This window comes from Galendromus occidentalis, unplaced genomic scaffold, assembly GCF_000255335.2.
Source record: "Galendromus occidentalis unplaced genomic scaffold, Mocc_1.1 scf7180000075774, whole genome shotgun sequence".
Classification (NCBI taxonomy): domain Eukaryota; kingdom Metazoa; phylum Arthropoda; class Arachnida; order Mesostigmata; family Phytoseiidae; genus Galendromus; species Galendromus occidentalis.
This window is the reverse complement of record NW_003803764.1, coordinates 4,485-28,004: the sequence shown is the minus strand read 5'-3', so window position 1 is coordinate 28,004 and position 23,520 is coordinate 4,485. Positions and strand designations below refer to the sequence as shown.

The following is a 23,520-nucleotide window of genomic DNA, read 5'->3' as shown; positions in this document are numbered from 1 at the left end:
TGCGGCAACCGAACCTGGACCGCGAATTCTCGGCTTGGTCCAGACATAAGGCACGTAATGGTGAGATTACTGGAAAGCTCGCCTTGAGATATACGTAGATGAAGGCGTATATGAGTGTCTTCTCGCCTAATCTTTTAGGGAGCAGCCAGCCTTTACCCAAACAAATTCCTCTCGAAGCACCTTGCTCTCCTCCATCGATTGCGATCTCCTCCTCTCTCTCTCTCTATTCTTTAGAGTTCCGTTCCGATGCGGAAGGGACGCGAGATCCATCTCACTCCCTACTATTGCGTCTTTCCATCGACAGGCGGATCTACGATACTTTTCCCGTACAGTCAGAACAAACAATGCCCACATTTTCTTCAATGTAGTTCCGAATTCGCGGCGTTCTGGAATCACATACTCCACAAAGAAAACCGTCCCTAATAATGCTCTTAACAACCTATTTTCGAGGAGAGTTGCACGCCATCTCAGAAATGTAGATACCCCCCCTTTTATTACCTGAGTAAAACCGTTATGAATGAATGAAGATTCTGGAATGGGGCTCAACTAATTTGGTCCAGTTCAATTCCCTGAAGACGCAGCTTACCCTTTTCACAAGAAAACCAAGCCCTTAGTCCAACCATCTCTTTCGACAACGAAACGCTACTTCCTTCATCGGATATCTCTATTTTAGGCGTGTGCCTTTCATCAAGTCTTAAATGGCACAATCACATAGCAAACATGGCCAAGTCAGCTTCCCGAAAACTAGGATTCCTCTTCAGAGCCAAACGTTATTTTTCTCCCTCTCATCTTCCTTTGCTCTATAGAACCCACATCCGTCCCTCTCTTGAGTACTGCTCGCATAGCTAGGGCGAAGCCGCTCCTTCATCCCTCTTTATCCTGGACTCTATTCAAAAACGTGCTATCCGTCTCATCGGTGATTCAGCCCTATCCTGATTGAGCAAGTTCAAATTTTCACGCCAGCTGGAGCGATGACTCGCTGTGCCACGGATCGCGATCCCACTCTAAAGAAAGTCATCGAGCGTATGGCCAGTGGTTGGACAAAGAGTGACTTTAAAGACGAATAGCTTCGGCCATATGCTCAAGAGGCCGACGTGCTGTGTTGTGCTCAGGGAGTGATACTCTGTGAGGATCGCGTGGTGATCCCGGTATCCTTGAGGGCGTCAGTTCTGGAGAAACTGCATGCAGCTCACCCGGGGATTGTCCGCATGACAGCTCTCGCACGTGCCCACTTCTACTTGCCGAAGATGACGGCGGATATCGAGGCGCCGCACAGTGGGCCAAATGGCCGAATTAGGCGGACAAAAGTCGAGCTCGAAATTTGACACCCCACATAGCGTCGGAATCTCGTCGGAACATGGGAAGACGTGGGCAACAATCCTTTCCGACTCCGCTTCGATCAAAATGAAGTGGAGAGACAGCCAAAGTCGATGATTCATACGATTCCAGAGGAGCTTGTTTCCGCGATTTTTCTCATTTGTGTTTTGTTGCTTCGAAAGAGTATCGACAAAGACATCGGAATGGAAAAAGGAACACGCCGTGAGTTGAAGTACTTCTTAAGTCCGCATTCAAGACGATTTGAGAGCGGACGATCGGTGTTTACGGTCTTAAATAGAGTGTTTCTTCGAAACCTAATTTCCATAGAATCACTAGGAAGCAGATTATTCAATACGAGACATGCCACCCGTGTCCCTCGCTGAAATATTTTTCTTTACAAGTTCCGGCTCTAAACTTCCCAGAAAAGTTGTCGAGAGACCGCGCTTCGTAGCGCTTCTCGAGTTCTAATGCCCCAAACAGGGGGATCGTAAGACCTTCGAGACTAACTTGCTGTCCTCAGGAATCGGGATTTCTGTGCCGAAGGTTCAATTTCTCGATGTTTGGCGTCAGTGTCAGGATGACAACGGTCCAGATTCACTCATACGATGGATTTTTTCGCAATGCGTAGACAGCGTGGAAGAGTGCCATTTGATCGACCGACGAGATTTGAGGCATGAAGTCAGTCGTGTTATTTCGAAGCTTCGCAAGAAGCACAAGAAATGCCGTCGAGGCCGCGATGAACTCGTTTGTTTGTTTCGTTGATACTTTAGCATCAATGAATCCGGGCAAGCATCTCATCGTTGTGATAGAAAAAGAGACAGACAAGAGTGTCTTGTTGTCTCTTTCTCGAAAAGGCGCCAGACCAGCTCCTGGCTTCCCTTTTGAGAAATTCCGAGCCTCGACCCAAGGCATCGAACACGAGAGCTAGATCATATGAGAAGTTTGTCAAGGGGGGGAGATGGAGTATTCCATCCGCATGATTTCGTCTCACGAGCTCCGGTTCCGTGATACGCGGGGTTTGTAATGAGCGGAGCTTCGAATTCGTGTATCTCGAGCTTCGGAACATCGAATTAGACAAGCAGCGTCGGATTCGAAGTGTAAAATAATTTTTTCCACCTAATTTGGCCATTTGGCCCGCTGTGCGCCGGTGAAGTCGCGTGGACATTGTGCCCAGCACGCAGCCAATCCGATCAAGCTTCCCCTGGCTCCGTGGCCCGATCCTGGAGGGGGAGGATCTATTTGGATTTTGCGGAGCCGCAAAAGGGAAAATCCTTCCTGGCATTGGTCGATGCCTTTTCAAAGCATGTCGATGCCACTTTCATGCACTCCTGCACCAGTCACGAGTTGGTGGAGTACCTGAAGGTTGTTTCCCGTCTTGTTGGGCTGCCCGAAACTGTTTTCTCTGACAATGGGCCGCAGTTTGTGTCCGCAGAGTTCGCTTAGTTGTGTAGCGGTTTCAAGATCGTGCATCTCAGGTTTGCTCCGTGCTGCCCACACAGCAATGGGTTAACAGTTGGCAGAGAAGATGGTGGGAACTCTCAAACGTTCGCTTGAGAGACCAGATCAAGTCTTTCTGGGCAGAGCGGTGACGGCCTGAAACTATATCCCCAACGCTGCACTCAATGGAAAATCACCAGCGGAAGTTTTCTTCGGCAGAAGTCTCCGTTCGTCTTCCGCTGTGTTCCCTTCGATCTCAAGTACTATCACGGGTGCCGCTGAGAAGTTTAAGAACGAATCCGACAAACATCACGATGCTCGCTGCCGCTCCTTCGAAAGACGGGGGGCGAGGGTTGTCGGATTGAATAAGAAGCGGAGAGTACCGGGTACGTTCTTGGAGCGCGTCGGGCAAGCGATGGCGCGCGTTGAGGCCGATGCGAAGACTATCAAGCGTCACATCAATCAAGCATGGAAAATACGCGTGGAGCAGCTGCAAGCATCGGGGACATCGGAAGACGAGGAGTTTCTGCCTGCCGCGATGGACGCGGAAATGACGCAGAGCGTGGAACCAGAGCCCGAAGGCCCGTCACAACCGACGAATTCGGGTCCGGAAAAAGAGCTCCAGCCACAGAGCTTGAACTTTGCCGACTTTTCCGAATTCGGAAGTTCGTCCCGATCCGAGACGTCGACAACAGCCTCCACGAGCGGTCAAGTCCAAGAAAGATTACGCCATATTATCCGCTTTGCGTTGGCTGTGGCCTCCACCTACCGACTACAGTAAACGTCGCATGACTAGTTACTCCACGTGAACCAGAACACTTCAAGGAAGACTTCTCATTTATACAGGGACGGACGACAATCATTATCCTTGCAGCTCTCCGCACAAGGATCCAACCCAGAACTCCGATATGATAGCGAGCTGATGCAAAATTATTCGAGAATTCGGCCGGGAGCGTCACGCGATGCTCAGGTATTTCCCATTGCTTGGAAAGTGAAACAGGTCGCGAGCGGCGTCGTGGAGGGGGAACATCAAGGTGCTAGGAGGTCTCGACGTGCATTGCACGTCGCGATCTCCCGAAGCGCCAGAGTCGGTCCCGACCACTCGTCCGTCGGCGTCCATCGCGACAGGTTCTCACTCAGGCGCTCGGTGACAATCATCCAGTGAAAAGTGAGGTGCCTACCCGCTCCACTCCGCAAGGTATGACCTGGATGGTACTAGTGAGCGACAAAAAGTATCGTAGAATGACTTCACGGCTTGCGCAAAAACATGAACCAATCAGGGAACCGCTTGCTTCTCAGATCGGTGCCGACTTAGTGGCACTGATGACCGTCGCAGCTTGGCCAACAGAATTATACTCCGAGTATACGCTCGTTCCATGTCAATAGATGATCCCATGCATGCAAAATTTTCGAGCCTCCTCTCTCCTCTCCGCAGTTTGTCATCTTCGTATACGTCACGGCGATGATATTCCAAGCGTCGGAGGGGGCCCCGGACCTGACCGCACGATGCGGCGCAATCAGGATGCGTCGAGATATCCTGTTCCGTGCGAAGGCACTTGACCAAAGAGACTCAGAGGGGCTACTGCTCCTTCTGACGGACATTGCGCAGGCAATGTCTGAAATAAATGAGAAAATGATGAGAACGGGAACAAAGGAAACTGCCCATTCTTGTGGGACGGCCCAAGTAGAAGTCCTCGCTCAGCTCGAGGCGGTCCTCGAGGAGCTGGATTTCCGGGAGAAAAAACAGTCGAAAACACTGCTGGTCGGAGGGCACCACAAGTGGTGGAAAGACCTCTTAAGTACGGAATCGTTCCATGGGGTTCTCATTGAGCATCCCATAGACCATCCCTCCCGAACCTATTTCTCTAAGTGTTGCTCTTTCAGAGCACATCCTGGCGACCGCGCAAGCGTTGATCGAGTACGTTCTCGACTAGGCTCGATAGTAATTGAATAATATTCTATGCATGTAAAAACTTAAGTCTGTCTGTCTGTATTTCCGGGGTAGCATATAGACTCGGAAATGGCTGAACCGATCGTCGTGGAAGTTTGGGAGCGTGCTCTGTCAATTCCACCGGTGGTTATAGGGGGGGAAGCTAGTGTCGAATAAAATTTCCTAGGAAGGAGCCGAAAAGTCTATTTTATGTACATTCGGTTCATTCACACGAGTTGTGTAGGGATCGTTCGATTCGAAATGCATGAGCAGGATTGGGATCTCCATGCATTGGAACATGCTACGAAATCTGCGACATATGCAGAAAAATGTGCAGTCGAATAAGCGGGGTATATGCGAAAATATGCAACTTCAATGCGAGAATATGCTGCTTTAATGCCGAAATGAGCCACATGCATGCGGAATGCGGAATCAGGAGCAAAGAAAGTATCATATAGTCAGTAGATCAAGGATCATCATTCCCTGCTTGACAATGCGAAAAATCGATCGCTTTTCTGAGTTGCCTCCAATTTTTACTGTGCCGAAATGCAGGAAAATGAAGCTCAAGTATAAGGGTCGGAGGCAAGTTTGCAATGGGATTTACGGAATCAAGTATCTTTATTGGAAGCGACCACCTCATATTCCTTCAAATGCGCCACTAAGAGCCTGTTCCTGTTTTAACGAAATATATTTTTGAAAATCGAAAAAGTCCATTCCGCATCACACGATACAATAGGGGCAAAATTGAAATCGGCCAATTGCTGCACGCTCAAATCTTGAGGAATCAGCGACCTGTCAGACTGAGAGCTTCCCTCAAGCACAGCCTGGGTGGCTATCAATATTTGCAGGCCTGGGTTCCGTCCTAGTACGTACTCGAGTTTCTCTCTGAGCGACTTCAGCTATTGACGCCTCGAGGCTATTGAAGCCTCGAGTTGAAAATCACTCAGGTGTTGCAGTGAATCCAGAAGAGACGCACCGCACGTCTCCAGTCCGGCGATCCTTGTCGGTAGAGCGTTCAGATTCGCGGATATCTCGGCTAGAACACCCCGCAGAGACTCCAGCCCGAAGAGTCGTTGAGCCTCCTTGATGGAAACCGCATCATCAGGATCCAAAGGGTCACAAATGAAGCGTTTTGATGCTTCGAAATGCTCAGCATAATAAACGGCTGCTTGGATCCAAGTGCCTTAACGTGTTATGACGGGTTGTGGCGGGAGAGAAACACCGTCCAAGGCAGCGCGGAATGCCTCGAGGCGCAACGGTGCTTGCAGGAGATTTTTTTTTACCGATGCAATTAGCTTGTCCACATTGGGAACATCTTCCTCGCTTGTTCGGCCACGCGATGTATCGCATGTGCAACATATGTCACGTGAACCACATTAGGGATAAGCACTTTGAGACTCCTCGCCGAAGCGATCATATACGGAGCAGCGTCCGTGACGAATAGAAGGACGCGCTGATGTTGCACCTCCTTAAGCCTGAGATCTTCCACGCTCTCATTGTAGACAGCACGCCGTAAGGAATGCCGCCAAGATTTGGAGCACACAGAGAGCAATGATAACAACAACAAGATGTGCGCGCATTGTAAGACAATTGGGTATGTGGAGCCGCAAGAGGAACGAAAACTCATCTGTGATCAGGAAATAAATCGTCAATATTGTGTTAATCAGACCGACGCCCCGTGATCTTCCAACAACTAGAGAGCAACTCATGACACTTATAGAATACTCTCGCTATCGAATGAGCATTCGTTCTATCGACGATCTCTCAAGTACGTAGGGGCGACCGGGCGAGTCTACGTTCCAAGCACCGATGACTACGTTTACGACGGCTCTGCCCATGAAATCAGTAGTCTCGTCGATGGAGACGTTCGATTGACCAACGCATTCGCAAATCTTCTGCATCTCCCGCTTGTAGATGTCGTGCACATAGAACTTGCGTAGTGTCGACTCAGTGGGGATCGACCTAGAAGTGTAGCTTTCCAAGAAACTCCTGAGAGTCGCGTTTTCAAGCTTGCTTAAGGGAATGTCCGCCGCTAAGACGGCCTCGCATATATCCAGCGGGAAAGATGCAACATCAGCGGGACAGGTCGCAGCCTCTAGCCGCGAGTTATCTTCTTGTCTTTCCCGCCATCGTTCCAGAGCCTAGTGGTGCGTGCTCGTTCGCACATGCTGGCTCAAGCTGAAGCGGCGTGGGTTCGGGAAGATTCTCTTGCAGGCTTCGCATGCTACAGCCGTCTCGTTACACGAGAAAATATTCTCCCCGAACTCGCTCACCAGTTCTGGCAGTCCCGTCTTAGTTCTCGGCATGTTTCGGAGAGTTCTTCACCGGAACGAGACAGAGATCGAAGTCAGGCCGAAAAGTTCTCGCAGTGAACAATTTGCTCTGAGGGATTGCTATGAAAGCTTCGCATGTGCTACACGTATAGTGAAGAATGTCGACCAAGACGCAATGATCAGTGCCACAAGCAAACGAATCCGGGCGGAGTTTCTCGCCGAATGCCCGCTCTTCGTTTTTGTTTCGCAGAAGTCTCCCGGAATAAAAAGAGAGCCGTCTCTCGCGAAAACGAGCGGGCATCGGAACGCGACAAAACGGCGCGACCAAAACGGCGCAGCCCATAACGGCGCGGCCCGAAACGGCGCGGGATTCCGGGCACCGAGTCTATGAGGGATTTTTTTGGAAGTGGGGCGACAATAGTGCGAAGCCTATTCACTTGGGCGCCGATCAAAGCAGTATCACGATATTGAGTCGGGTTAGGTTAGTTCCCCGGGCGAGCACATCCGGAAGCTACGATAGGCGAGCGCAAGCGAGCATATTCGAAGCAATGATATTGTGAGGCGGCCTAAACCTTAGTCTGGGGGGCGTTGGGGACGACTTAAATTAGGCTGCGGAGCGGCCTAACTCGAGTCAGGCCCCTGAAAGTCGATTGCTCCGGACCTTGATGGGAGCTGCTTTCATTCATGAAGGATGAAGCGTCAGCCTCTCTCGCACCTTGCACATCCGAGAAGACAACGAAGTCCATGTTTACACATTTCACATATACATATTTATTGTTTGTGTGCGTAGGTCGGGAAGTGAGCGTGGAACGGACATTTCCAGCACGACGCGCAAATATCGTCGAATATGACTTTCAAGTGGCAGGACTTCCACATGGATTCCTTCCTAGAGGCGTACCGTAGTCAGGAGTAAGGAATGTCTATGGAACCCTCGCAGCGCGGAATACAGTAAATCCAATGTCCGCGAGAGATCCTACAACGCCATCGTGAGTGATTTCAATATATCCGGCTTGACAGTTGGGGACGTTGTTGCCAAAATCAAGACGTTCCGCACCAGATACGGTGCGGAGCTGACAGAAATTAGGAGATCAGAGAGAAGCGGGGCCGGATCAGATGACCTGTACAAGCCCAGGTTATTCTGGTTCAAGGATGCGGACGCGTTCCTGCGGAACGTGAGCCTGCCCAGAGAAAGCTGGTCTAACTTGAAGGTCAGCTCCTAGATGCCATATCGAATAACACCAAATGGGCGTGCTCCCTCATTTTATTCTTTCCCGTGACCTCCTCTGTGATTTCATACCATAGACCAGAGGTTCCCAAACTGGGCTCCGCGGAACCCTTGGGGTTCCGTCGCTCTTTTCCGGGGGTTCCGTGAAAAAATCTTTGCGGAACCCCAGTGTTCCGTGGGCTGCTCTTTGCCAACTCGGGGTTCCGCGACGAGGTTTCGCTTCCATATGTACGGTCATATACGGGCCCTAGGTGTCGTAGCCCTGTGGGCAACTTCTCTTCCTGATTCCAAATGTCTTCCTCGATTCCGAAGGGGATCGTTCTCATTGGCGCATCGATCGGCATCGAATGCACACTGCGAAGGTCGTTGCACAAGGCACGTTCCTACTAGATGAGCATTCCTAATTCACGCAAGAATTGACTTAAGCAATAAACATTCGGGTCTGGTCCGGAACAAATGCGTGTTTTCTCCTCTAAAAGCTGGAAGGAAAGAGCAATTGACAGGACTTTGAATTTTTTGAAAAATGAGGACGGGTTCCACAGAACACTAGGGGTTCCACGAAGGGTTCCGCGAAGGGTTCCGCGGAAGAAAAAGTTTGGGAACCTCTGCCATAGACCACTGCCAAGGGACCGCGTGCGTCGTCGTGAATTTCTGAGCGTAGTCTTGCCGGACTTTACTCGCATCCCTCAAGTGGTTCGTAGAAGATATCTGTGGTGGATTTCGGAGAGCGGAGCGAGCGAAATCGGGGGGAGGACTCATCATTCCGGACATACAGGCTCCTGGCGCCCGAGGTTCTCCGGAGCCAGTTGTGGAGCGCACAGGTTGTCTTCACCAGAGTCTCGGTACTGTCCACGGAGAGCGATATGAGTCTCTCAAACATGCGAAATTGGGACACCAAGATACCAAAGGCGTTTTCCACTTCTCGGCGAGCTCTCGACAGTCTATAATTAAAAACTCGCTGCGTCTCGTTTAGAACACCGCATCTCGAGAACGGTTTCGAGATGTTGGTTCTCTATGGAAAATCGTCGTCTGCCACGAAGATTCCGCGCTCCGGAAGATTCACAGAGCCGATCTCGAGTGCTCCATTGAATGTTGACTTGGAGAACGCCGAGGCGTCGTTAGCTCTTCCGTTCGTTCCAACATCAATGTAGACTTAATTGTACTCGGCATCCACAACGGCAAATAGGATCATGCTGAAACTTTTTTTGTAGTTGACGAAATCTGAGCCACTTTTCGAAGGGCACTTTATGCTGATGTGCTTCCCGTCCATAGCACCGCACACATTCGGGAACTGCCACAGTCTTTCGTACTTCTCCATCACAGTTTCCTATTCTTCGATGAAGTCCGGGACCTGTATTGAATCATCGATAGTTCACTCAAAAATGTATTCACAGGAGAGCCGTCAAGAACCTGCGACAGAAAACGATAGTGTGGAGCCAAGTGGCAGCCCGGGGATGGCCCAGATTTCCGATCAGGCCATGGACGAGGAGGTGACTCCCCCGGGTGGAAATGCTAATCAGCCGGGCGTCGCCTCCGTGTTCTCCACGCAAAAGCGGGAGCGCAAAAACGCCTTAACTTGAAGGCTCCCGCAAGTATCGGCGGCGATAGACGAGCTCTTGAAGATTTCTGATGGAAACCAACGCGAGAAACCTCTTGAATTCGATTTGTTCTGCGAAAGTTTAGCTATACAGCTGGGGAACATGCCGCTCGAACAGGCATTGAGCTGCCGACAGAAATTGCAGACTGTGATGACGGCTGAGAGAATGTTCCAGCTGCAATCAGACCCCCTGAACGCTCCCTTCGAGTCCAACATCCCTGTCATGGTCCCCGGTTCGAATCTCATCGGGGGCGATGGAGATGATTCGCATCTTTACAACTTTCTCTGAGCAGCCAAATTGATCTCACACGCCAATGAATCAACGTCTTCTCTCGATTCGTTGTGACTCTTCTCACTGACCTTGATGAAGTCTTCCAGAGCGTCGTGAATGGCTCTGCAGACTTCCGGGAAGAAGACGGAGAAGGAGCACTTGGGTATTTGATACAAGGCACTGAGATTACTCAGGCTGTCCCCCGTTGATAGATAGCGGAGTGACATTCCGAGTTTAGTCCTCGCTGGGATAACATCTCGGAAAAAAGTCGTCTTTCGTTAGATATACGGAGCGATTTTCTCGAGTAAGTAGGTGAAGTGGCCCTCGTCCATCCGTAGATGATTCACGAAGTCCTCGGGCGTCGCTTCTGCAATTTCTTCTATAAGATCGTAGAACACGCTCCCAGAGACGGTCGCTTCGCGATCCATGGTTTTACCCACCAACGTCTCCTCGAACGTCCTTCCTCCCGAAGCTCGTCTTCGATCTCACTGATTGAGAACCGATTGAGGACTCTGGCGCCTGCGCGGACGGTTTGTACTTTCCTGAATGACCGGCTCATTTCGAAGTTCCCGCAATGAACCGGAGAGCAGCATCCACGTGGACTGCGAGCGACGTTGTCTCGGATGGAGTCAAATCGGGCGCACTGGGAGGGTCATCCTAATTGAGAGCGAGGTATAAATCGAAAAAAGTAAACCGTGGATAATCAGTCTTGATGAATTTTTCGGATGAACTTTTCGCATGATCAGTGGATGATCAGTGGATGATCACCCAAAGTGTGTCAGTGTAATAGACCCTTTAGTTATCTATGTGGACGACGGGTTGATGGCAGCTTCGAAAGAGTCCACGTTGAAGGAATGTCTCGAAGGACTGAGCTTGGAGTTCAAGATAACTTCAAAGGATGCCTCGTATTTCTTAGGACTCAAGATTGAGAGGCAGCGAGACTCCATTAAGGTCAGCCAGGCGTTGATGGCAAGGAAGATTTTGGAAAGGTTCAATTTTGTCGGTCGTAGACCCGTGTCTACTCCAATGCTCTGCAAGAACTCTTCTGAAGCGGGGGAAGGAGAAGTTGTTGATTTTAGTGCCGAAGATGAGTTATCAGATTCAAGCAAGTTCCCGTACAGACAAGCCGTAGGGGCTTTAATGTACCTAATACTCGGTTCGCGTCCTGATCTCGCGTACGCTGTCGGAGTTCTGTCATGGAAACTTGAAAATCCATCTAAAGACGATGTAGTGAGGCTCAAAAGAGTTCTCCGCTATGTCGCAGGTACTTGTGACCTCGGGATCGTCTACACTCGAAAGGGGTCCCCTGCCGCACTGGAAGCGTACAGTGATTCTGACTATGGTGGTTGTGCTCAGACGGGTCGTTCCACATCAGGTGTCGTGGTCAAGTACGCAGGTGGATCCATCAGCTGGATGAGTCAGAAACAAAGCTCCGTTGCGACATCTACGACCGAAGCGGAGATAGTTGCCGCGAGTGAAGCAGCTAAAGAGGTTGTCTGGCTTCGGCGTCTCTTCAGGAGATAACGGAGTCGGATATCGTTCCGACTTTTATCGTAGATGACTCGGCCGCAGTGAGGCTTTCCGAGAATCCAGAGTTTTACCGGCGCACGAAGCACATAGCGATTCGGCATTTCCTCGTTAGGGAACGAGTCACCGAAGGCGATCTCAAAGTGCAGCAGATAAGCACCGAAAATCAGAGTGCTGATATTTCCACCAAGGCACTAGGAGCCATTCGTCATCAATTTCTCTGCAAGACGCTAGGCATGACAGCTTAGCAAAACCTTTGTTTCGTCATGTAATGAACAAGGGAAGGTGTGGAGTCTGTTGTTCATGTACGACGAAGTTCCCCTTCTATTTAATAAGTTTCCCACAGAATAAATGATACATTTGTCATTCGAACGAAGCTGAGTAGTACGTGCAGCCTAGTCCTCAGAAAAGTTACCCCAATAGGGCAGCCGCAGACACCTACGACAACTATATAATCGAGCTGTTCCAAAAAACCGACGTAGATGTTTACCGTCTGGAAACTCTCCTTCGCTTATGGAGACTACGAGACGACGCTGTTATACGCAAAACACTCTCAGTTCTGTCGAGAGACTATGTCGATTGGAGTCACGATGACGCTTCCGAACCGCTGTCAGTCGATGTCTATAGGCTGTACCTCACCATGAAAAGGCCAATTTCGTACAAATGCTGGGTTTTCGATCACGTACGGCACGTTTTTGGCAGGGTGATACCCATGTGTGACGAACACGACTGGATAACTCTGATGAGAGAAACTCTCCACGTAGTTCGCCTTTAGGAAACTCGATGATTGATTGATAAAATATGGTTTCGCACACAACCGACGGCTGGTATGCTCTATGTGCGGATATGTGCATCGAGTGCGATTATATGCTTGATATGCGGATATATGTTCCTTCTGCAGATATATGAAAAAGCATGCGAATCCGGGCCCTGTAAGCATAAGAGAAATCATGCCGGACCAAAGACTAGAGCATGCGACTATCTTCGTGGAAGCGCGGGATATGCCCAGGAATGAATTGTTGAGTTCGCCATGTCAATGTCTGATGGGCAGAACAAAAAGAACTCCCCTGGCGGTACATCCAAGCAACCTTCAGCCAAGAACTATACCGCCGAAAGGAGGTGACGGAGGAGCTGGAGGGGGAACGAATGCCACGGATTGTATCATACGGGGGTATAGAGCGAACTCCGCGTCTTGGTTATAGCGTTTTATGAGGCCGAGATCCATCAACTTCCCCTTCATGTCCTTAACCAAGTGGAACAAACAACCGTTCGTCTCGGCATCGAGGAAGGTGGTTCTGGAGGCGTTGATCAAGCCGATTCCGAAGTCCAGAGAGACTTTGGTCGGCTTGAAGTGGGGGCAAGCGGTACGAAGAAGTTGAATCATGCGCGTGTGTGTAGCTTGGCTCTTATTCGGCAGGAGCGCGTAGCAGACGGGGAAGACGAAGCCCGACCGCTCTGCGAGAACAACGAATACTTGCTGGAAGAGCTCAGGCGACAAGCTGAATGTCCCGTCGACGTATATTTTCTCTACCAGACCGATCCACTCAGCTACGGACTGACGACCGAAAATTAGGATACGATCTTCATCGCCGCACCCGGAATCCCCAATCAGGAACGACTCTGAGTGCCCTGGTGCCGACTCGTACGCGTATTCGTCGGGGATAAATATCCTACTGCGGTCCGTCGGTAAAGCAGGCGCACCGGCGCAGGCTTTCCTCACACGATTCACCACCTTGGCCAGAGTACGGCGCGACGGGAACTCCATCTGCACGGCTGCAGACGCCCCACTCCGAACATGGTTGATGAGTTGGGCTGGAGTCTCTTTCGTCTCCTCGGCCCGAAGTTTCATTTCGGTGCGTCTGTGAGCTACCTCCGCGGCAGCCGCATCTGAGGGATCAGTGTGTGATCCGGAGATCTCAATAACTTCACGGGTGGCCGCCTCTCGGCGTAAACGGACCTTACATTCCCGTCTGAATAGACAGCGCCAGAATTGTGAGCTCTGATGGGCACTGACCCTATCGAAATATACATGAAACCCTGGTGGCAAAGCTTGTCTTTCCCGCGGGAAGACTTAACTATTGTCGGGCACTCAGACATGCTGCTTCTAGGAGATTAGAAAACGGGTTGGAGGATTCCTAGCTCTGGACTTCGGTTCAAATGTTTGGATGTTGCTGAACTTCGCGTGTTTTTGTTGAGGCCGTCAAATGTCGCATGTCGCATGCGCGCTCCCCCAAGGAAGCTGGGGACGTTCCACTTGTTGAGGACCTCAGCTACCGAGACCAAGATTGAGGTTGCTGAAAACCGCAGCGCTTGGACACTCGACGCGAGTCGTCTCTGGTATGCAGTGTTGGGCATATTTGTATCGACAAATATCGATATCGATCGATATGAATATGTCCATATCGACAAATATCGATATCGATACAAATATGCCGAACACTGCTGGTATGGCATATATAGACGAGCTGAATACCCATCCATTCAGGGAGATACATCCGTATTCTGCATCCCGACCACGAAGCCGACTTTCTCGGGGTCGCGGCCAAATGGGGTGTACCGCCTATGACTATGACTCATGTCATGTAAGTATTGAACTCGGTGTGTCAAGCGGGTCCTTGAGGACACTCTTACGGAGAGACTCCTTATCTCAATGCTCGTCGCACGTTGTCGCGAGTCGCGACCCTGTACGGCCTCTCCGCGTTGTTGCGTTGTCTTTGGTGGAACAACTCTGGTTCTGTCGTCGTAATCCTTTTGAGTCCTCTCATTGATCGCATTTTTTGATAAGGTCTCTCTGATCCGGAAGTCAGAAGTTATTCAGTTCAATATGGGTTCAAGAAGAATTCGAGAGGAGGAGGTTCATCACCCCGATTGCCCACAAGAAGGAATCGATTCCCGAAATAAAATATTCTTGAACATGATCATTCGGCATGAAATCGAGAGTTTCGAATTTCGAAGCAAGACATCATCGATCGACATCAATGACGAAGAGTGATTAGATCATCAAGATCAAAATCAAAATCAAAAGAGCTGGAGTTAAAACAACGTCTGTGGTTGCTCGAACGGCGTTGGTGTGTTGAAGTCGGACGACTTGCAACTTTGCTGCAGGACGAAGAATGCGACTAAGATCGTTCGGAGGCTCCGCCATCGGCCCTCCTCAATAATAATCAACAATGAGCTGACTCGATCCCACATCCATACGGTGGTTTAGTTCGTTCTCGAGCTCGAAAATGCGCTCGTTTCCTCTACCTATGCACTCCAGATAGCATCGTCTGTAAATAGGGATCTGCCCTGAGGATCGATAGCGATTCACGGTTGGCAAGAGCAGTTCGCGCCGGACAGCCAATGGCCGTCTCCCGCTCAGCGGAATCTTCACGAAATCGGTCTCCAGGGCGAATACCACGCGCTGCGACATGCCCGATGAAATCGTAACCGAATTTCGTCATGAATCATCTGACCGTCGACGAATCTACGGGGAGAATTCGCGAGTTTCCTCTGGCTGTAGAAACCCGTTTATTCTCCCTCTTTACAATTGTCGCATCGAGGTTTCGGGGACTCTCCGCCACCATGAAAGTCAGCGACAAGGGAGTCTCCGATAGCGCTCGTCCGACAGTGGAGCGGTGCATGTTTGTGTCTGTAAGTGTGCGCCCCTGTGTCAGCACCAATCCCCTCGTAGTATTTTGACGATAAATAAAAGCTCCGTGTGTTTCGTCCCGCATCATCGGCTCTTGCTGTTTGCTGAATACATACTGCTTAGCGGTGTCGCATCGTCGACGCAATGGTGTTCCGTTCAAACACGGAGTCGAACGCTTCTCTGTTCCCTCTTTTCTTATTGCGGAGCATCGGCTAATCCTACAAGATTGATAGTGTACATCAAAACGCTCCGGAAATTCGTCGTGTCGACATCAATGACGAAGAGTGACAAGATCATCATAAGGATGACTTCGACCGACCAGGTCCGAATCGTGCTAAAATTTTGGTTGAAGCGAGGAGAGATCAAGACTGGCCACGTGAAGTTTTTAATTTCGAAGCATGATGAGATCGTCAATGGGATCGTCGATGGGACCATGGGACCATGGGACCACCATGGATGTCCAAGTTCTGCCACGAAAGAAGAGAGGAGAGAAAACTTATGTTCAACCGAAGTTCAAAAGTTGGCATAAACCCTTCAGGAATAATCTCCGTGGCACCAAAGAATGTCATCTGGAAACACGCGTTGTACCTCCGGATGTTCGTCAGGAAATGCTTGGACAATTGTGTTTTTCCCGAGAGTAAAGTTTTCGACGGCTCTGGAGGAGTTAGGAATTAGTCCTAACATCAGGCCTAATTCAAGAATTGTGAAGTGAACTGCGCACGGAGAAGTAGTGAGTCGAATGTCAATAATTCCGGAGAGAATAAGCAGAGAACAATAGCTCAATAGATGGATTTGAAGCTGGGGCCTACTGATCGTATCTTGATGACGAGAATTGATCAATCACTAAAAGAGGTAGATCTGGGATATTTCGATCTCAGAATAACGATCTCGCTTAACTCCTCCTTCATATTCACTCGACAGCGGCTCCGTGCACGAAGCCCTGTGTCTCACCATACCTACATACCTGCAATATGTAATCAGCATCAAGCCTTGTAGTCCTTTGCCCTGAGAGCATCCCAACGGCGTCTTGAGACATATTGCAGGGCATCCACCATTTCCTCGATCAACTCTTTGTCGTCTTCTCCGACGGGAAATGAGCCTCGCGGTGAATCGGTCTCATGAACTTGACTCATCCCGTCGCCTAACTCGAGGAATCGCCGCATCATCGCTAAGCTACTGTTCCACCTGTGTGCGCAATCTAGAAGAACTTTCTTACACCCGACGGTGCCGCTGAGTCTGACAAGCTGGTCGTGCTTCACGTTCCCTGCTCAGGGCTTGCCCGTAAATTCCTCTGTATGTAGTCGGCACGCTCCTCGACCGACCCGCCGTTTCTTCGTCTATATCATCGGACTCATTATCTGATAGCGAGGCATCCGACAGCTACTGGTCATTCTGAAAGTGATCGATCTCGATGCGTCTAGAGTCGAAAGCGTCCAGGACCGCAAGGTGGAGGGCATGCGCGAAATATTTCTGATGATAGAAAGTCGTGGTTCGACAGCGCGTTTGGGGAGTCTGCCAAGTTTGAGCATTGCGGGTGGCGCGTCCGTAGTTATCCCTCTGATATCTGCGATTTAGAGCTGGAAATCTTGCAGACCTTCGACAATTTCATCGAAGATGCTTTCAGCTGTGGCTCTAGCCGTTATCCTGACGATGAGGAGCTCTGCGCTTGTGGACTTCAAGCATCATATTTCTTGTGTTTAATAGATGTGACTCCGGTGAAGAGGTTCCTTTGAAAGGACCGTTCATCTGCACTTAATGTGAAAACGACTCTCAGTGTCCCAGCAACATGTTTCTTCAAGTTGAGGATATCTTCGATGAGAAGTGATTGTAGGTTTTTCGATTCCGCATCGAGGATTCTCGCCACAGCGGGCCTATTGATGACTCCATAGCCGGCGTCTTTGAACATTTCCCGGAAACCCCATCTATCACAGCATGAGAACGGCATTCCCAAAGCAATCAGGCTATATACGATTTTACATCCTTTGGACTTCCGGCAGGGTGACAAAGTTTTTCGTTTGTGGCTTGAAATGTGGTTTCTCAAAACGTTCACGCCGTTCCTGAGAGTCTTGAAGTTTTTGTGACATTTCAAACAAGCACCTGATCTCAATTTCCTCTCACTGTCGACTGCCAGCTCGAACCAATCACCTACTGTATGAAAGAAATGTGATGCGCCTGTAACTTTGACCGCAGGGGGGTGGGTGTCGAAGAATCGAAAATCGACGTGATGACGCGACATCGCCACATCCATATTTCAGGAACCTCGTGAACCTTCGAATCCTCATGATATATGATACCCTTCTGCTCACATTTTTCGAAGCAAGGTTCGTTTAGAGAGATTATTGCGACGCTTTTTGACTCCCCGCTATTGGGGGGCGGTCGATCGGCGAATTCTGTCGTCACGGAGTTGGCACTCATGCTCCCAAACTCCCGACCCGATGGTATCCCTTAACTTCGCGCAGCTTCGTTTTCGCTATCGAATGAAAAGCCAGGGATTCGTGGACCGCAGCAGGAGGGTACGAGGTACGAGGGTTTACCTAATGCGAATGGGGTATTGTGAATCTGAATTCGTGGAGAATCCCCCTATTCTGATGACAGCACTATATCTATTGGTGCAATGTGATATGCGATTTTCTCAAACTTCTCAAATTGATACGCAACGTGAGATCGAGCCCGGATAATTCCTTCGCGCAGCGTACCATCGGCGTACACTTGACGAGATCGGCTCACGAATGGCGTAAAATCCGCGTACTCAGCGTGAAAAAGACGAACAATCAGCGTACTGCGAGCAGCGTACGAAGTGCCCGTGCTCATAGTATTGAACTCGGTGTGTCAAGCGGGTCCTTGAGAACACTCTTCCGGAGAGACTCATTATTAATTACTAGTCGCGCTCGTCACACGTTGCCGCAACCCTGTGCGGCCCCTCTTTGCGTTGTTGCGTTGTCTTTGGTGGAACAACTCTGGTTCTGTCGCCGTAATTCTTTTGAGTCCTCTCATCGATCGCATTGTTTGATAAGTGATAAGGTCTCTCTGATCTGGAAGTCAGAAGTTATTCTTTTCAATATAGGTTCAAGAAGAATTCGAGAGGAAGAGGATCATCACCTCGATTGCCCACAAGAAGGAATCGATTCCCGAAATAAAATACTCTTAAACATGATCTTTCGGCATAAATTCGACTCAAAGCAAGACATCATCGATCGACATCAATGACGAAGAGCAACAGAATCATCATCGATCGACATCAATGACGAAGAGTCACAAAATCATCATCAAGATCAAAATCAAGATCGAAATCAAGATCCACATCAAGATCATCGTCTAAGGGTCGTCGCGGCGAGTCGCGGCGAGTCTCGGCTAGGGGGTCGGGCCATCCGCTCGCGGGAGCAATGATTGGCCAGCCTTATGCGTCCGTGTCTCCCATGGTCGAGATCACCATGGAGCCATAAATCAAAACAATATCAATAAATCAGGAGCCGAGGACGATTCGGATCGTTCATTTTTCTGGGAGTTATTCGGGCCACGGAAAACGCTCGTCGCGTCCACGCGCCAAGACATACATATGATAGGATCCCAGAGGATTGCGTTTCCCCTCGTAGACTATTCCACATCCCATTTGTACTTCAGACCATAGCTTGCAGCGTATTTGCGTGCTGCTATCCCGGCGGCCGTACGGGAATTCCTCATGGACTCATGGGGAATCACGGCGGGCAATCAAGGGAAGAGGATGGAACGGAAATCATGGAGATACTGCTCTTTTAATGAAGAACCCGAGGGCTCCTTCAACTCGTAGGTATGATTCCCTATTAATCCAATGAGCGAAAGGATGAGATGCTCCCCCATAAGGGTCTGGGTCTGGGGTCGTGTTCTCATAGAATGAAAAAGATAATAAAGAATTCATGAGAATTCCGATTGATTGATCCTTCATATATATGTGATTTTATTGTGTTGCCGAATTTCAAATTCCCCAACGAGTTAGCAACTCGAGTTGTGAGCATACACATAGACAGAGATGAAAGAGTCTCGAGAATCGAGTCTCTGGTCCGGAGAAAGACGGAAACCGTTACCACGAAGGGTCGCGTTCATTAGGTGACTGAGCTCTCGCTCCATCGAAAAACTGACCTCTTTCACAGCTTGAGGCAATTTTCTCGCATGAAGACTTGCCAAGGCAAGGTTTTGTTATAGACGTGCGCTATCAGGAGCTTCCTCGCGAACCGATCGTCATCCAGGGCTTCCATATTGGATTGACGACTGTAACGGGCTTTACTAAACGCTCTCTCGGCGGATGCGCTCGTTGGCGGGAGCGCGTCCAACAAAGCCGCCATCGACTTGGGTAACAGCGCGGCGCCTTGCTCGCTGCTCATGATAAGACGAACGCGCTCCACGGGCAGGCTCTCCGAGTGTGTACGTTTCGACTTGGACCGAGCGGTCCTCCTAACGCTCTCCAGGAATGCCTCAAAGGTTTCTGCTGGATCTGAGGCAACCTCCGAAGCCCTGTTGACTTCGTCTACGGAGTCAGTGTCCTCTAGAAATTTGGCGATTTCCTGGTCAACTCCATAGTGGGCTGATCCAGAGCCAGTGCCTAAGCGGCCGTCCAAATCCGACGCCGTCTGAGTGGTGTGGAGGAAAGTGGTGGCGCTGTAGGCTACAGGGGTATATAAGCCAATAAATGCGACACTTCGTCAAGTCAGTCATAGCCAGGCTCATCACTAGGAAGAGTGCGCATCGCGTGACAACGGTCCTCCGTTTCATCACGTTGAGCTTCAACATTTCGCGAAGCCTCACGGCGAACAGCGTAGGCTTAGCAGCGAGTAGTTTTTCGAGTTTCACGAACATGAACTGTCGAGGAAACCGGAATCAGCTTGGACGATAATTTCCATTATTCTCCAAGAGAGGCTTCGAGTGCGCCAGAGAGTGGCATAAGGCCACTGTGAGAAGAAACTATTACTTTTACCTCCATGATAACGTCAGCCTCGAACAACGCTGAGTTCTCGCTGCAGAGTCGTGTACTCGCTTCCTGAACGCATTGCAGCGCTGAAGCCATGCTATTCATCGCCTCTATTTCGGCTTCTGAGAAAGGAAAAATTTCCCCCTGCTCCTCGTAGAAATCTTCGAGCGCTTCCCTGAGCGTGATAACACGCTCCAGCATCCGGAGGGTGCTATTACACCTGTGCGTCAGTCAGAGGAAAGCATTCGTAAGTAAGACCAGTGCGGGGGATGTGCAAATGTGCACCTCGACATTCTAGACCTTGAAATGAGACGCATCAAGTTCGCGAGGGAATCCGAGACGGAGATTCACGTTTCGATTGAACGTTCCTGTCCGTGAAGCGCCACATTCCGCACGAGCATCGTCATTCCACGAAGTGAAGTCCAGGAAGTGAAAGTGGCATTTTACGAAGAGAGTCCCTATTTTGTGGAGTGCAAGTCTGCTCGAGGAACGACAAACACGCTAACCACTCGACCCCCCTCGGTCTGAATCGAACTATCGAAGCTCTACACCCCACTCTCATTTTCGCTACGGATAGTTTTTTCCCGCAACTGCCACGGTAGCGGCGGGAGAGGGTGCAAGCGTAGACGCTATCGCTTCCTCGTGCAATCCCGACTCACACCTTCACCCTTCACCCCACTCCTTGATTGGGATCTTCAATTCCCCAACGAGAGAAATCGGCCGGCCCCTGGAATCGAACCTGGGACCTCACCGCTCACCGCCGATGGCGGCGTCACCGTGGCGCATGGCCGCTGACCACTCGACCACCACGCGGGTCACTCTTCTCATATCCACTGGCGGATACAGAGGGGAGGGGGTTCGGGCTATCGCTCCTCCCTGAATCACCACGGAAATCCGAGGCAACTCTTGATGTAGAGTGTGAGGGAGCTGCTTGATACCGTAAATTATCGGAATATTTGCCGCGCGAAATTGCCAGTCCGACACATTATATCTCATCACGGATTCCGCAACCCGCAATGCGCAATTATTAAACACCTGATATTGATGTCTGACAACGGCTTGATTATTTTTTGAGCCCGGATTTTGGCGTCGGCGGATGCGCTCGAGCTCATCGGCTTTCTTGTGGCTAGTTTTGAAATTTTCCGTGATTTTTCTGGCTTTCTGTACCACAGATCGATATAGGTCTAGCTCGTCATCGTCATCTGGCAATGTTTCCCCAGAAGTGTCCCCAGTGTCGAATCCGAAGTACAGACATCTCGGATCGCCGTCTTCTTCTTGTACGCCCCCTAGCCCCAGGATGCCCGAGCTCGGCTGATCCGCGTTTTCTTCGCGATGCCTTCCTTTGAGAGTGCCTAGCACGGCAATATGTAAGCCGTGCGCGTAGCATTGCTGATGGTGAAAGGCTTGCGGCGCGTTTTCGCACTCAATCAATCGAGCCAGCTTTATCATTACGGAGGCTGCGTCAGACGTCATGCCTCTGATGTCCTAGAGACAGAGTCCGAGAGTCAGGAGTGCACCCCGCACTACCTCGAGGAGCCTTTCAGCGGTACCCGCTTCTCGGAAACGGGCCAAAAGCTCCACGATGCACGAACCAAGACTCGGGATGATTTCAGTACACCGCAGTACGATGCCCATGTATCTCTTCGTATACCACGACCACTCATCGGCCTCGAGCGTGAAGACTGCTCTTTTCCGTTTGAGGCCCTCGAAATCAGACTGTATATAGAGTCAAGTCTTCCTAAATTGAACCCGCCCTGAATTACAGACCCTCGCTAAGTTATAATTTGAACCGATTCCCAGCAGCGCTCCGATAACGATTGCCATTACACCCACCGTACTCTACCATTTCGACTTCGACGCCGCCAGTTTCCAATTCGATTGAGTTTTTCTATGACTATAAACAAATCGCAGGGACAGTCCTTCTCACGGATCGGCATCGACATGACCCAGCCAGTTTTCGCCCACGGGCAACTATACGTTGCATTGTCCCGAGCCCGAAATCGAAACGGTATCGCAATATCAGCCGCCGAAAGCTATACAAGAAACATCGTATACCACGAAGTTCTGTGATAAACGTTGATGTGATTAAACTTGATACGATCCTACGTTTCTTCGGTTTCATCTCGACATCCTGGGCTCTGCCAAGAACCCATCTCAAATTTGCTAGCATCCGATCATTTCTGACTAAAGAGAAGCTTAAATTTATGACAGAGACGACAACTCAATTAAAATATCATAGTTTTCTCTCTTATTATCATTTTACGGAGACGGCGCTATTCGTCCATGAACGTTTCAATGGCCCCGGCGACGATGCTCTCGATCTCGAACAAGGCTGGGTCTATCGTGACGAGGTTTGGCAGTAAGATCAGATGAAGGCACATCATGCATCTTGAGCACGATGGGATAAGTCGGAGAACCGACCTGTGGAACGACTCGAAGTCTTGGCTCACCCTACCTCTTACTTTATCCAGGTCTACAGCCAACAAGTACAGATTCCTCCCTCTCTTTCTTGATTTTTCGACGAGACTCCATTTGAAACGGTAATCGGGAATACGTGCATCAACATGAGCCTTGACTTTCAGGCCGGCAGATACTTCGGGGTGGGCTCTCAGGACTGATCTGAGCTGCTCCGAGTCGTATCCCATTCTTTCCCCAGAACCGTAACACAATGTGCCGGAGTTCGCAATCGAGCTCAAACGTCTCAACGCCGGGTGTAGAATCATTGTTCGCCATTGTTCTCGGTTCTTGCTCACGCTTCGTCGTCAGGAACGATGAGACGATGAAGAGCAAGATCTCGAAACGGACTAGGGTTGCAACCTCCCTTTTATGAGAAAAGCATGGTCTCATAGGAATAAGCGATTCCGGACCTGTCGCATACGCAAATGAATAGAAATGGCAGTTTCATTTGCTCGGGGCTCCTTCCATTTGCTCGAGTCTCAATACGGTTTCGGGTTCCCTTCAAACAGAAACCTCTATGCAAAATACATATTCGCGTTCTTCGAAGAACGACCTTAACCCTGTAATTGGTTCAACCCAACTACTGATCTCACCATGGTCACGGTCAGCCCCCGCATCTATTACATACTTCTGAAATTAGACCACAATGTTCGGTCATTCACCCGTTATCTTCGTCTGACCCGCCGTGATTGTCCAGATGCAAATCTCCGTTTCGGACTTCAACCAGTGCAAGATGAACTACCACATTTCCTAATCGAAAATCTGTCCCTACGAGACCATCGACGCTTTGCATGTGAAGGCTCCGTCCGTGTGGCCGACTACAGGAGTTGAACACTTCATTTTTACGAGACCTGGAGGTTTACTGTGCTCTCATCCTCCCTGTTCGCGACAACATTCATGGCGTCTCTGATTT

General features: G+C 50.0%; 1 protein-coding gene and 1 pseudogene across 1 annotated transcript; both read right to left on the bottom strand.

Moving 5' to 3' along the window:
* Window positions 1-6,414: 6,414 nt before the first annotated feature.
* Window positions 6,415-9,500, bottom strand: LOC108864967 (uncharacterized; annotated as a pseudogene).
* A 3,167-nt stretch (window positions 9,501-12,667) lies between these two features.
* Window positions 12,668-13,426, bottom strand: LOC108864966 (uncharacterized). The gene has a single exon (XM_018641519.1). It carries the CDS (start codon window positions 13,424-13,426, stop codon window positions 12,668-12,670), a length of 759 nt encoding a protein of 252 aa, XP_018497035.1.
* Between the last annotated feature and the right edge of the window lie 10,094 nt (window positions 13,427-23,520).

Excerpts from the sequence above, each read along its gene's own strand:
- LOC108864966 (XM_018641519.1), bottom strand. The coding sequence starts at position 13,426 with ATGAAACTTCGGGCCGAGGAGACGAAAGAGACTCCAGCCCAACTCATC.